The sequence below is a fragment of the Oncorhynchus kisutch genome, linkage group LG13, assembly GCF_002021735.2.
Source record: "Oncorhynchus kisutch isolate 150728-3 linkage group LG13, Okis_V2, whole genome shotgun sequence".
NCBI lineage: Eukaryota > Metazoa > Chordata > Actinopteri > Salmoniformes > Salmonidae > Oncorhynchus > Oncorhynchus kisutch.
In genome coordinates, this window is record NC_034186.2 from 11,601,757 (window position 1) to 11,616,173 (window position 14,417).

At 46.9% G+C, this 14,417-nt stretch overlaps 1 protein-coding gene across 8 annotated transcripts in view; it reads left to right on the plus strand.

The window, feature by feature from the left end:
* The window catches only part of mast2 (microtubule associated serine/threonine kinase 2), a 293,284-nt gene extending 280,649 nt beyond the window's left edge, over positions 1-12,635 (plus strand). For 5 of the 8 annotated variants that reach the window (XM_031785590.1, XM_031785587.1, XM_031785592.1 and 2 more), the window contains 5 exons: positions 2,941-3,167; positions 3,694-3,816; positions 4,361-4,500; positions 4,670-4,863; positions 5,038-12,635. In XM_031785590.1, coding sequence (XP_031641450.1) covers positions 2,941-3,167; positions 3,694-3,816; positions 4,361-4,500; positions 4,670-4,863; positions 5,038-7,082 — 2,729 coding nt within the window. In that variant the 3' untranslated portion in view covers positions 7,083-12,635. The remainder of the gene's footprint in view (positions 1-2,940; positions 3,168-3,693; positions 3,817-4,360; positions 4,501-4,669; positions 4,864-5,037) is intronic. The other 3 variants (XM_031785589.1, XM_031785594.1, XM_031785588.1) reach the window with 2 other exon arrangements.
* The last annotated feature ends 1,782 nt before the right edge of the window (positions 12,636-14,417 follow it).

The following is a 14,417-nucleotide window of genomic DNA, read 5'->3' on the forward strand; positions in this document are numbered from 1 at the left end:
AAACATCATGCTTTGGGGCTGTTTTTCTGCAAAGGGATCAGGACGACTGATCCGTGTAAAGGAAAGAATGAATGGGGCCATGTATCGTGAGATTTTGAGTGAAAACCTCCTTCCATCAGCAAGGGCATTGAAGATGAAACGTGGCTGTGTCTTTCAGCATGACAATGATCCCAAACACACCACCCAGGCAACGAAGGAGTGGCTTCGTAAGAAGCATTTCAAGGTCCTGGAGTGGCCTAGCCAGTCTCCAGATCTCAACCCTATAGAAAATCTTTGGAGGGAGTTGAATGTCCGTGTTGCCCAGCAACAGCCCCAAAACATCCCTGCTCTAGAGGAGATCTGCATGGAGGAATGGGCCAAAATACCAGCAACATTGTGTGAAAACCTTGTGAAGACTTACAGAAAACGTTTGACCTCTGCCATTGCCAACAAAGGGTATATAACAAAGTATTGAGAGAAACTTTTGTTATTGACCAAATACTTATTTTCCACCATAATTTGCAAATAAATTCATAAAAAATCCTACAATGTGATTTTCTGGATAATCTTTTCTAATTTTGTCTGTCATAATTGAAGTGTACCTATGATGAAAATTACAGACCTCTCTCATCTTTTTAAGTGGGAGAACTTGCACAATTGGTGGCTGACTAAATACTTTTTTGCCCCACTATATGTGTCTGTCTGTCTGTATGTGTCTGTGTGTCTGTGTATGTATGTATGTATGTATGTATGTATGTATGTATGTATGTATGTATGTATGTATGTATGTATGTGTCTGTCTGTGGACTGTATGTCGTAAATTTACGTACACCTTAGCCAAATACATTTAAACTCAGGTTTTCACAATTCCTGACATTTAATCCTAGTAAAAAAACAATCCCTGTATTAGGTCAGTTAGGATCACCACTTTATTTTAAGAATGTGAAATGTCAGAATAATAGCAGAGAGAATTATTTCTTTCAACTTTTATTTCTTTCATCACATTCCCAGTGGGTCAGAAGTTTACATATACTCATTTAGTATTTGGTAGCAAATACTAATTTGTTTAATTTGGGTCAAACGTTTCGGGTAGCCTTCCACAAGCTTCCCACAATAAGTTGGGTGAATTTTGGCCCATTCCTCCTGACAGAGCTGGTGTAACTGAGTCAGGTTTGTAGGCCTCCTTGCTCGCACACGCTTTTTCAGTTCTTCCCACAAATTTTCTATGGGATTGAGGTCAGGGCTTTGTGATGGCAACTCAAATAACTTGACTTTGTTGTCCTTAAGACATTTTGCCACAACTTTGGAAGTATGCTTGGGGTCATTGTCCATTTGGAAGACCCATTTGCGACCAAGCTTTAACTTCCTGACTGATGTCTTGAGATGTTGCTACAATATATCCACATCATTTTCCTCCCTCATTATGCCATCTATTTTGTGAAGTGAACCAGTCCCTCCTGCAGCAAAGCAACCCCACAACATGATGCTGCCACCCCCGTGCTTCACGGTTAGGATGGTGTTCTTTGTCTTGCAAGCCTCCCCATTTCCTCCAATCATAACGATGGTCATTATGGCCAAACAGTTCTATTTTTGTTTCATCAGACCAGAGGACATATCTCCAAAAAGTACGATCTTTGTCCCCATGTGCAGTTGCAAACTGTAGTCTGGCTATTTTATGGCGGTTTTGGAGCAGTGGCTTCTTCCTTGCTGAGCAGCCTTTCAGGTTATGTCGATATAGGACTCGTTTTATATAGTATATAGATACTTTTGTACCTGTTTCCTCCAGCATCTTCACAAGGTCCTTTGCTGCTGTGCTGGGATTGATTTGCACTTTTCGCACCAAAGCACTTTCATTTCTAGGAGACAGAACACGTCTCCTTCCTAAGCAGTATGCCGGCTGCGTGGTCCCATGGTGTTTATACTTGCGTACTATTGTTTGTACAGATGAACGTGGTACCTTCAGGCATTTGGAAATTGCTCCCAAGGATGAACCAGACTTGTGGAGGTCTACAAAGTTTTTCTGAGGACTTGGCTGATTTCTTTTCATTTCCCCATGATGACAAGCAAAGATTGATAGTAGGCCTTGAAATACATCCACTGACTGACTTGCCAAAACTATAGTTTGTTAACAAGAAATTTGTGGAGTGTTTGAAAAACAAGTTTTAATGACTCCAACCTAAGTGTATGTGAACATCCGACTTCAATTGTATGTGTCTGTGTGTGGACTGTGTGTATGTATCTGTGTGTGGACTGTGTGTATGTATCTGTCTGTGGACTGTGTGTGTGTGGACTGTGTGTATGTATCTGTCTGTGGACTGTGTGTGTGTGGACTGTGTGTATGTGTCTGTGTGTGGACTGTGTGTATGTGTCTGTGTGTGGACTGTGTGTATGTGTCTGTGTGTGGACTGTGTGTATGTGTCTGTGTGTGGACTGTGTGTATGTGTCTGTCTGTGGACTGTGTGTATGTGTCTGTGTGTGGACTGTGTGTATGTGTCTGACTGTGTGTATGTGTCTGTCTGTGGACTGTGTGTATGTGTCTGTGTGTGGACTGTGTGTATGTGTCTGTGTGTGGACTGTGTGTATGTGTCTGTCTGTGGACTGTGTGTATGTGTCTGTCTGTGGACTGTGTGTATGTGTCTGTCTGTGGACTGTGTGTATGTATCTGTCTGTGGACTGTGTGTGTGTGGACTGTGTGTATGTGTCTGTCTGTGGACTGTGTGTATGTGTCTGTCTGTGGACTGTGTGTATGTGTCTGTCTGTGGACTGTGTGTATGTGTCTGTCTGTGGACTGTGTGTATGTGTCTGTCTGTGGACTGTGTGTATGTGTCTTCTTTCTTAGCTACCACCATTGGTCCGTTTTTAGAACGTGTGGTAAAGGTTGAAAATAAATGACATTTATGTGCATTTAGTAACTGGACTGAACTCCCTATTAAACAATCTCCCTCGCTCCTCCATGTTTAGACCACCACGGGGCCTCCCCATTGGCCAGCCCCATGTCACCCCACTCCTTCTCGTCCAATCCCTCGTCCAGAGACTCCTCCCCCAGTAGAGACCTGTCCCCAGCCGTGGCCAACATCAAACCCGCCATCATCATCCACAAGGCGGGCAAGAAGTACGGCTTCACCCTGCGAGCCATCAGGGTGTACATGGGAGACACAGACATCTACACAGTACATCACATGGTCTGGGTGAGTAGTAGCCTGCTTTAGCTTACTGACTCAAGTTAAAAGGGATTTAACACTTCTAGTGATCCTGTTCTAGTGATCCTGTTCTAGTGATCCTGTTCTAGTGATCCTGTTCTAGTGATCCTGTTCTAGGAATCCTGTTCTAGGAATCCTGTTCTAGGGATCCTGTTCTAGTGATCCTGTTCTAGTGATCCTGTTCTAGTGATCCTGTTCTTCATTCGATTCAACAGATTGAATTATTACCAGTGATATGATTTGATGTGTAATTTCAACCCTCCTCTCTCCATCTCTTTCTCTCTCTCGCATCTCTCTCTCTCCATCTTTCTCTCTCCATCTCTCTTTCTCTCTCCATCTCTCTTTCTCTCTCCATCTCTCTCTCTCCATCTCTCTCCATCTCTCTCTCTCTCTCTCTCCATCTCTCTCTCTCCATCTTTCTCTCTCCATCTCTCTTTCTCTCTCCATCTCTCTTTCTCTCTCCATCTCTCTCTCTCTCCATCTCTCTCTCTCTCTCCATCTCTGTCTCTCTCAGCATGTAGAGGAGGGTGGTCCAGCCCATGATGCAGGGCTGAGAGAAGGAGACCTCATCACTCATGTGAATGGAGAGGCTGTCCACGGCCTAGTGCACACTGAGGTGGTGGAACTCATTCTCAAGGTGCACGCACACACTACACACACTCACACACTACACACACACACACACACTACACACACACACTACACACACTCACACACACACTACACACACTCACACACACACACACACACACACACACACACACACACACACACACACACACACACACACACACACACACACACACACACACTACACACACTACACACACTCACACACTACACACACTCACACACTACACACACTCACACACTACACACACTCACACACTACACACACTCACACACTACACGCACTCACACACTACACACACACACTACACACACACTACACACACTCACACACTACACGCACTCACACACTACACACACTCACACACACACACACTACACACACTCACACACTACACACACACACTCACACACTACACACACTACACACACTACACACATACACACACTACACTCACTACACACACACACACTACACACACACACACACACACACACACACACACACATACACTAGCTCCTGTCTTATGTGTGTGGTGTGTTACCCTCAGAGCGGCGGTAAGGTGTCCATCTCTGCCACGTCCTTTGAGAACACCTCCATCAAGCTGGGCCCCGCCCGCAAGACCGGCTCCAAATCTAAGATGGCGCGTCGCAACAAGAAGACCAAGACCAAAGATAGCAGCCAGGAAAGGTCTCTTATCTGATCAATCTCACACACTTACCGTTCCTCTCAGAAGTCATGTTACATAGAATATAATGGCTGATAAATGGAGGGATGTTTGTCTTTCCAACTCTTTATACTCTCTCTCTCTGTGTGTGTGTGTGTGTGTGTGTGTGTGTGTGTGTGTGTGTGTTTCCAGCAGCAGTAAGAAGAGGAACTCTCTGTTCAGGAAGATCACTAAGCAGGCGTCTCTTCTCCACACCAGCCGTAGCCTTTCCTCTCTGACCCGCTCTCTGTCCTCTGGAGAGAGTGGACCTGGGTCCCCCACTCACAACCTGTCCCCTAGATCACCTACACAGGGTTACCGGTCCACACCTGACTCTACACACTCTGGTAAGTCCTGCACACACACATCCCTCAAACACACGGCTCACCTAATGGACTGTAGAATGTGGCCTAATGTTGGAAAAGGTCATAAAAGGTGGTGATTATGTGTGCATAACATTTCATGAATGTAGGTGAATCCCTGAATGTCTGTGTGTTTCTGTATGTGTCGTGTTTTCTCAGTAGGGGGTAACTCGTCTCAGAGCAGCTCTCCCAGCTCCAGTGTTCCTAACTCCCCAGCAAGCTCCGGTCACATCAGGCCCAGCTCCCTCCACGGCCTGGCCCCCAAGCTCCAGCGCCAGTATCGCTCCCCTCGCCGCAAGTCAGCCGGCAACATCCCTCTATCCCCCCTGGCTCGCACCCCTTCCCCAACCCCACAGAGCACCTCCCCCCAGCGCTCTCCCTCCCCCCTGTCCAGCCACGGACTAGGCTCCACCTCAATGGGTCAGATCTTTCCCGTCAAGCTCCACTCTTCCCCCCCTCTGGTCAGGCAGATCTCCAGGCCCAAGAGCGCTGAACACCCCCGCTCCCCACTGCTCAAGCGAGTCCAGTCTGCTGAGAAGCTAGCCTCCTCCCTCTCCTCCTCATCGTCCTCCCCCTCTCCATCAGGCGCCGGAGGCGACAAGAAGCTGCCTGTAACAGTGACAGGGCGTAAACACAGCCTGGACATCTCCCACGCTGAGTTTAAGAAGGAGATGCTTCAGAGAGACCCCAGTCTGCAGAGTCTCCAGGAATCAGCTGGGGAGAGAGAGAGCCTACTGCTGGGGTTGGGGCCTGGGATAGGGGGCCGTGGGGGGCCCGTGGAGAAGGGCAGCCTGCAAAAACCCTCCTCCAGCAGGAAGCTAGGACGTCAGGAGGGGGACGGAGGGTCGACTGCCGGGTCCCTGGGGCTGGCTCCCGGGAAGAGCAAACTGAAGGACAAGCTGTCAGCCATCAGACAGGACCGGGCTGAGAGGAGGGAGTCACTACAGAAGCAGGATGCTATCCACGAGGTGGACTCATCAGAGGACGAGACAGACGAGGGTTCAGAGGACAGTCAGGACGGGAGGGGCAGGAACACCTGCACCTTTACCCCCCCACTGCTCCGCCCCACCTCCGTCATGCCCATCGCCCCCCGTACAGGACCCGGGGGCACCCTCCCCTCCCTCTGTCTGTCCCCCTCCTCCACCCTGCTGCCAAGCAGAGCCACCATACCCTCCACACTCCACGAACACAAGCCCACTCAGAGTGGTCCTTCGCTGGGAGGGAAAGACGGCGGCTCAGCCTCCTCGGATGACTGTAGGCGGAGAGATGGGAAGGCTCCAGACCCCAGCAGCAAGTTCACCCAGAGCCCCCTGTCCAGCACCTTCGCCACCCTCGGCAGTGCTTTCATCTCCGTCAGCAAGGACACCTTCCTGAAGCCTGCTGCTTCATCTCCCCATCAGGACTGGAGGAGCCCCAAGTTGCTTGAGCCCAGGGGGAAGAGCAGTAGTTTATGGAGCGAGGAGAGAGACTCTGGCCTGGAGGCCCCCAGATCCAGCCCCACTGGGTCCATAGACGGCAGAGACCTAGTCCCCACACCCATCTCCTCCCCAGGCATCACCAAGGAGAAGAAGGAGGCTGACAACCGGAGACATGCTGCTGCTGCTGCCGCGGCGGCAGCCTACGCCACCCCCAGCCCCCCAGCCTCTCCAGCCTCAGTGTCAAGGTCAGATAGTGGGGTGGACAAGGTGGTGTCACGTCTAGCCAATGTAGCTCATAGCGTCCTGGGGCCCGTCAAACTAACCATCCCCGGGGCCAAGGAGGCCTTTGAGAGAGCCAAGGACCAGAATCAGAGACACTCCGACCCCCCTCACCCCAAGGCCACACCTGACTCCCCCCTCGCCGCCACCACCACTCCCCTCTCCCCCTCCACCTTCAGACACCCTGCCCCTCAGCCACCACCCCGTCTGTCCTCCCAGTCTCCTCCCAGGCAGCCCTCCTCCAAAACTGAGCCAGCCCCCCCTCCCCCTCCACAGAGGAGGCTCTCCCCTCCTAAAGACTGTACCCTGGCCCAGGGCACCCAGGACACCATGGAGAGGCCGGTGGTGGAGACTGCACCAAGGAAGGAGCCCACCACCACACCCAACCAGACACCTACTGCAGCCTCAGAGCAGCGCAATAGGCCAGACCCCCTGGCCTCACAGAGACCCAGCCCAGTCTCCGCAGTCTCCACCCCGCAGGACAAAACCAGCAGCAAGAAGACGTAGCAGATAAGACACCCATGAGAATAGAGACTGCTTGATGGAGATCTGAATCTTTATCCACAGACAACTGCATGTTTGGAAGAAAACAACATTCTTTTTGCAACTCACTAATCATTATCTGAGATCATAGCCATCTGATGGATGGAGGGAGGGAGAGAGAGGGAGGGAGAGAGAGGCCATCTGATGGATGGAGGGAGGGAGAGAGAGGGAGAGCATAGCCATCTGATGGATGGAGGGAGGGAGAGCATAGTCATCTGATGGATGGAGGGTGGGAGAGAGGGAGGGAGGGAGAGAGAGAGAGGTAGAGAGAGAGGAGAGAGAGGGAGGGAGGGAGAGAGTGAGAGAGGGAGGGAGGGAGAGGAGATAGAGAGAGGGAGAGAGAGAGGTGATAGTTTGGGCCCTTACTATGTGTTTCTGTATTCCAGAGACATCCAGATTGGCTGTAGATCTCTTGTTGTTCTTATACTCCGTTTTTTCACGTTGATTCATGTTCCTGTGAAGTCGGTCTGCGTTTGTTTCTCTCTCTGCAAAGAAACATGGGGGCTAGAAATAAACAGTGTGAGTTCACTGATCCACACGCACTGAGGAGAAAGGATTAACAAATACACACAAACATCTCTAATGGTATTTTCTTAGTATACTGCCTCGTTAGCTTTCACCTTGGAAGTTCCAGGCGTCTGACGTGTGACTAGTATCAAGCCAATAGATCAGGTTGTGCCTTGTAAACAACACAGCCACCACTGCAACCCTCCTGCATATCTCCAGCCGTCCGTGGCTGAACAGGGTGTAACTCAGCAATAAAAGTAGCATAAGCTTAGCAATCGGTATAAATACATTACAGTCTGTTAATGAAACCATCTGCATCGCCCACCTTTAACTCACTCAGCAGCCTCAGGCAAATGGCAATGTGCGTTATTATTCCCTCGTGGTCTAACGCTGCACTCTGTTTAACTGTTTAATAGTGCAGACTAGCTAGAGAATATAACACTCTATTCATGTCGTGGCTGTCAGAATGGCTATTCAAGCAGTGTTTGTAGTTTATCACAGAGCGTTCCATGACAATCTCTTTCCCTATCCGCTCCAACGGCTATTCGTGTGCTTGTCAGTGTAGCTAGCGTATAGAAGCTAACCCTTCCATGGCTCTACCTGGACCTGTCCGTGTAGCTAGCGTATAGAAGCTAACCCTTCCATGGCTCTACCTGGACCTGTCCGTGTAGCTAGCGTATAGAAGCTAACCCTTCCATGGCTCTACCTGGACCTGTCTGTGTAGCTAGCGTATAGAAGCTAACCCTTCCATGGCTCTACCTGGACCTGTCAGTGTAGCTAGCGTATAGAAGCTAACCCTTCCATGGCTCTACCTGGACCTGTCCGTGTAGCTAGCGTATAGAAGCTAACCCTTCCATGGCTCTACCTGGACCTGTCCGTGTAGCTAGCGTATAGAAGCTAACCCTTCCATGGCTCTACCTGGACCTGTCAGTGTATCTACGGCAGTGTATAGAGCTGTGTGAGGATGTACGTGTTGTGGTAGCTAGGATACTAGCCTAGCCGTTCACCTTGTAACTGCATCATAGCCTCACCAGATCTAGATCTCTATGTCAGGGGACTTTCTAATGATAACAGAATAGTGGGCGGTTCATAGAACACCTTTACATTGAGATGGACTATAGGTGAGATGAGGAGGAAAGGAGGGACAGTGATCTAGTCACAGACAACCTGGGGACACCTGATCAATCTGGTCTTAGCCTGGTTTGGTCAACTACACAGACAACCTGGGGACACCTGATCAATCTGGTCCTAGCCTGGTTTGATCAACTACACAGACAACCTGGGGACACCTGATCAATCTGGTCCTAGCCTGGTTTGGTCAACTACACAGACAACCTGGGGACACCTGATCAATCTGGTCCTAGCCTGGTTTGGTCAACTACACAGACAAACAGTGTTGGGATGACGAGAGTCAAGTAGTTAAGATGAGGTAGATCTATTTAGATATTTGGGTTTGAGTACCGGGCAGCGGATTGTTCCTGCTGCCCCTGAAACTCAATTACCCAGACTCCTCAAACTCTGAGGCAGGAAGACTGCTCACACGTTTGTATACATGCTAGTTAGTATAGGGCTGGGCAATATGTCGGATTCAGTTGATTAACTTGAATGTATGTCGCAGGAATTGAGGTTTTAATCTTTTTTGTTTTTATGAGCGTTTGTCTTTTTGGTCTCGTATCCTCTCCCCCCCCCCCCTTGCTGTGTGTACTGTGCACCTTCCCACTTGCACACAGACACCAAGCCCCTTCCCCTGTCACTCACAACCACAAAGACTAAAGATCACATCCTCTCTGACAAGCAGTTTCAACTCATATGGACACTGAAACACATTGAGACATTAATTTACTGTAGTAGAGAAGTTAACCCTCTTTATGTCTCAACTTCTCAAATTACGCGTGGAGCAGACGCTACTAAAACCAGAGTATAATGAACATTGCTTGAGAGATTGCTTATATGAGACCTGTGTTAATGTTCTATATTGCCTACTACAAGAAGTTGGTCATTATCAGTGAATGTACATTCTACATGGTTCTGGTTACATTTGGAACTAAAAGGGCATTTTCATAGACCGACTTGAAAGCCAGAAAAAAAATCAGGTTAAACTATTTTGATTAAAAAAAGTATAAAATTATGAATGGGTCTTATGGTTGTGGAAGGCTTTAGTATAATTTCACAAGTCCTGAATTCATTGGATTATAGCTGACTGTTTGAAATGCAGTTTATTTTACCTTTAATTGTATAAAAAAAAGCTTAGTTAGAGTAAAAATTTAAAAAAATCAAATTGAGATATATATTGTGAATGGCCATAAGTTTGAAAAAGTCCAGATCAGATTTTTCGGGGAGATGTGGCCAAGCTCTACGTAGTGTAGCAGTACAACAGTAGACACACTGGCCTTCATGTATATTCTGACAACCAGTGGTCTCACCGTTGCCTTTATTTCTAGCCCCTGTTCGCTCTGTTTTTATCAGACACTTAAGGTTTGTTCAACTTGCTGTGTTCTCTCTGTGTTTTGCCTCTTATCCTGTAAAGCTAACAGACTTTACTTTGTATATGCGTTCAAGACTGTGTGTGTTGTCAAGTGGCTGTCAGATGTGTGTGTGTGTATATATATATAGCAGACCTTTAAATATTCATACATATATATATGAATATTTAAAGGTCTGCAGTGTCTTTTTTACTCTGCCGTGTTGGGACTTGAGTGTGTTTTAGTTAGTGTAGACGTCTCATAGTTAGTTACCCCTATTAGTGCTGTCTGTCCCTGACTGATATCTCAGTTGGCCTATAGGGTCGGGGATGGGTCAGCAGGGGGGCGGGGCTTTGCACAACCCTTTTATCGCTGTATGTCAAATGAAAAGCCAACTAAATAAAAGGAAGGGCAATCAGATCCCTGGCTTTTAGGTCAGTCACAACGATGTTGACCAATCAGAAGTCTGAACTGACCGAACACCACTATGATCCTCCAGTCCCACTGCTACATGTGAGGTTTTGTGGGTGTGGGCGTTCATACTTGTGTGTATTCCTGTGTGTGTGTTCCTGCGTGTGTGTGTTCCTGCGTGTGTGTGTGTGTGGCCGTTCATTTGTGTGTCTTAGTTTGCAAAGTAAGGGGATGTTGCCGTGTTGTAGAACTGGCTACCTGCAGCATACATACATCACTTTGTTTCTGTGTGAGAGTTCAAAACTCCCTCGGGGTGTCCTGCAAGGTTTTGTGGCTGTTGGAGATGTCAAAAAGAGCAGCTCATTGGGATGACTGACTGAGGGTGAGACAGGACTGGTGTCTATAGATACTAAAGAGATCTGTGTTGTCAATACCTAACCCCAGACAGACAGACAGACCACCCCACTGACAGACTGTGGCTAGCGATTTCTGTCATGTGTTTCAATGTTGTTCAATCGTCCTCAATGCTACTAGAAATCAACCTCTGTAACAGGCAGTGATACTTATTCATGTCAACAGCTTTCCACACTGTAAAGTTACCCTGGATCATATCCGTGTGACTGGTTTGTTATGGCCTTTACATATTATTCATGTAACCTAACCACTGACAATGTTCATGAGGAGGAACATTGTGCATATAATGTTTAGAGGTTCGGCCATGGTCAAAAGTAGTGCACTATATAGGAAATAAGGGGACGTTTCCTAAATCACCTGCGGTGTGAATAGTGGTATCCTCTAGTGCAGAAGGATAGAGGGTAGGTAATGTGAGGTGTAGGCCCTAAGTCCTCCCAGAGAAAAGCTGTCATTTGTCACTGGGACAGATCGGCCAAGCTTAGCGTTGGGATTTAACAACTCTGCTGTAGCCAATCAATCAACCCCAGACTGAGAGAGCATCTCCTCATTGGCTGAATATGTCAGGTGACTCAAATTGTCATCCTCCATTTGTTTCTGTGTGTTGAGGGTTATTTTATATCAGCCAGAGTCATGATTTGAAAGACAAGTCTCTGTGGCGTTCCCCATTTGATAGTAAATTAATGTTGTTCACTTGGCCCCTGCACATCGAATGACTATAGTCCCAAAACTGATCTGAAGTTCTGATTTGATATGGGTCATCCCTATAAGAATAGTTTCTACAGTGTGTATTGTGTTGTATGTCATCTCATCTGGACTATACTGGTGGCCCTGTTGTTATTGCTGCTTGGACAGCTGCTACTCTCTCTGACCCAATCCGAGTGCCATCCTCCACAGCCCGGCGCCAGCCTGACCATCCCTGACATTCACTGTTGTATCACACAAACATCGTCAGTAATGATGCTGATCCAGCCATCTGTCAGAGAGTGAAGTCAAGTGTTAGTTTCCCTGGTGGAGTAATTCATCTCTAGCCCTGGGCTGTTGGCTGCTCCCAACACACACCCACACACACCACACACAAAGCAATTTCAGCCAAACAAAACACTACCTACCCCCTAGTCTGGACCCATCACCTCCAATGTTCAGTTAGGCCCACCAGAGCCTGAAGCCACGGTAGCTCCCCACTGTAGGGCTGTCCCTCTCTCTCTCTCTCTCTCTCTCTCTCTCTGTTAACCCTGTGGGTAACCTCCACCCTGGACTTTAGCCTCACTACATCTCTACAGACAGATCCATACAGTATGTGTTTTTATTGTAGCCACAGTATGCGTTGTGTGTTAAAGCCCATAGCGATGGTAGGGCTGTCTGTGTGCAGAGACCAATGCCACTGAACTGAGGGAAGAGGAGACTGTTGACTTCATATTATGGACTTGACTCCCCAGTGTTTAGGCAGTATTTTAAAGACTGTGTGAGAGAGATCCTGTGTGTGTGTGTGTGTGTGTGTACAGTGTGTGTCTGAAGTGTGAAGGAGAGGAGATCTGTCTGAAAAGGGTGAAGAGAGATCCTGTGTGTGTGTCTGAAGTGTGAAGGAGAGGAGATCTGTCTGAAAAGGGTGAAGAGAGATTGCTACAGTAAAACCAGTGCAATATCTTTTAATTTTTTATTGTGGTTAAACGCATGTTGTTGTTAATCCTACATTATCATAATAATAAAGGTTTTTTTATGTATATTTCTGGTGTTTTGTATGTTTATGCTTGATTGTTATTATTGTTAATTTAATGTATGAGTGTAGGATAAGGTTATGATCAGTAGATCTCTGGCAAAAGATAAATAAGTGCTCTTCATTTTAACCTGTCTAGTACTGGGGTTCTGCTAGCTGAACCCCTCGCCAACAGCCAATGAAATTGCAGGGCTCCAAATACAAATCAACAGAAATCATATTTCTCAAACATACAAGTATTCGGCACCATTTTAAAGATACAATTCTCGTTAATCCAGCCGCAGTGTCTGATTTCAAAAATGCTTTACAGCGAAAGCTCCACATACGATTATGTTAGGTCACCACCAACCGCCATTTTTCCAGCCAAAGAGAGGAGTCACAAAAAGCACAAATGGAGATAAAATTAATCACTAACCTTTGATGACCTTCATCAGATGACACTCATAGGACTTCATGTTACACAATACATCTATGTTTTCTTTGGTAAAGTTCATATTTATATCCATTGGCGTGTTACGTTCAGTAGTTTCAAAACATGCAGTGATATTGCAGAGACCCACATGAATTCACAGAAATACTCATAATAAATGTTGATGAAAATTCAAGTGTTATGCATGGTACTTTAGATAAACTTCTCCTTAATGCAACCGCTGTGTCAGATTTTTTTTTTACTTTACGGAAAAAGCATAATCTGAGAACGGCGCAAAGAGCCCAAACCAGCCAGAGAAATATCCGCCATGTTGGGTCGTCAACATTATTCATAAATAGCATTAGAAATATTCACTTACCTTTGATGATCTTCATCAGAATGCACTCCCAGGAATCGCAGTTCCACAATAAATGCTTTTTTGTTCGATAATGTCCATAATTTATGTCCAATAGCTTATTTTGTTAGCCATTCTCCTGGCATCCGCCAAACCCAGATTCGTCCGTCGGATTTCCAGATGGTGAAGTGTGATTCATCACTCCAGACAATGCATTTCCACTGCTCCAGAGTCCAATGGCGCGGGCGTTACACCTCTCCAGACGACGTTTGGCATTGCGTTCTTAGGCTTTTGTGCGGTTGCTCGGACACGGAAACCCATTTCATGAAGCTCCCGACTAAGTTATTGTTGTGACATTGCTTCCAAAGGCAGTTTGGAATTCAGTAGTTAGTGTTGCAACCGAGGACAGGACATTTTTATGCGCTTCAACCAGTCCCATTCTGTGAGCTTGTGTGGCCTACCATTTCGCGGCTGAGCCGTTGTTGCTCCTAGACGTTTCCACTTCACAATAACAACACATACAGTTGACCGGGGCAGCTCTAGCAGGGCAGAAATTTGACGAACTGACTTGTTGGAACGGTGACACGTTGAAAGTCACTGAGCTCTTCAGTGAGGCCATTCTACTGTCAATGTTTGTCTATGGAGATTGCATGGCTGTCAGCAATGGGTGTGGCTGAAATAGCCGAATACACTAATTTTAATGGGTGTCCACATACTTTTGTATATGTAGAGTATCAAACTGAAAAATCACCACATCAGTAATTTTACCTGCAATTAATGGACGTCAGTGGCTCACTGAGGCAATTAGATGGATAAATGGATGGGAAATGAAACCGTACTCCAGTCCCTGCCACCACTTTGATAGACACCTCTTTTACTAAAGTAGCACTCTCACTTTTTCTGCTTCGGAAAATCTCACTTAGAAAACCGAATAAATGCGATCAAATAGATTTTTAAGACATTTGTCCTAATCATGTCCACTGTCCTGAGAGGGGTAGTAAAGTGACAGTAAATTATTTGTAAACTA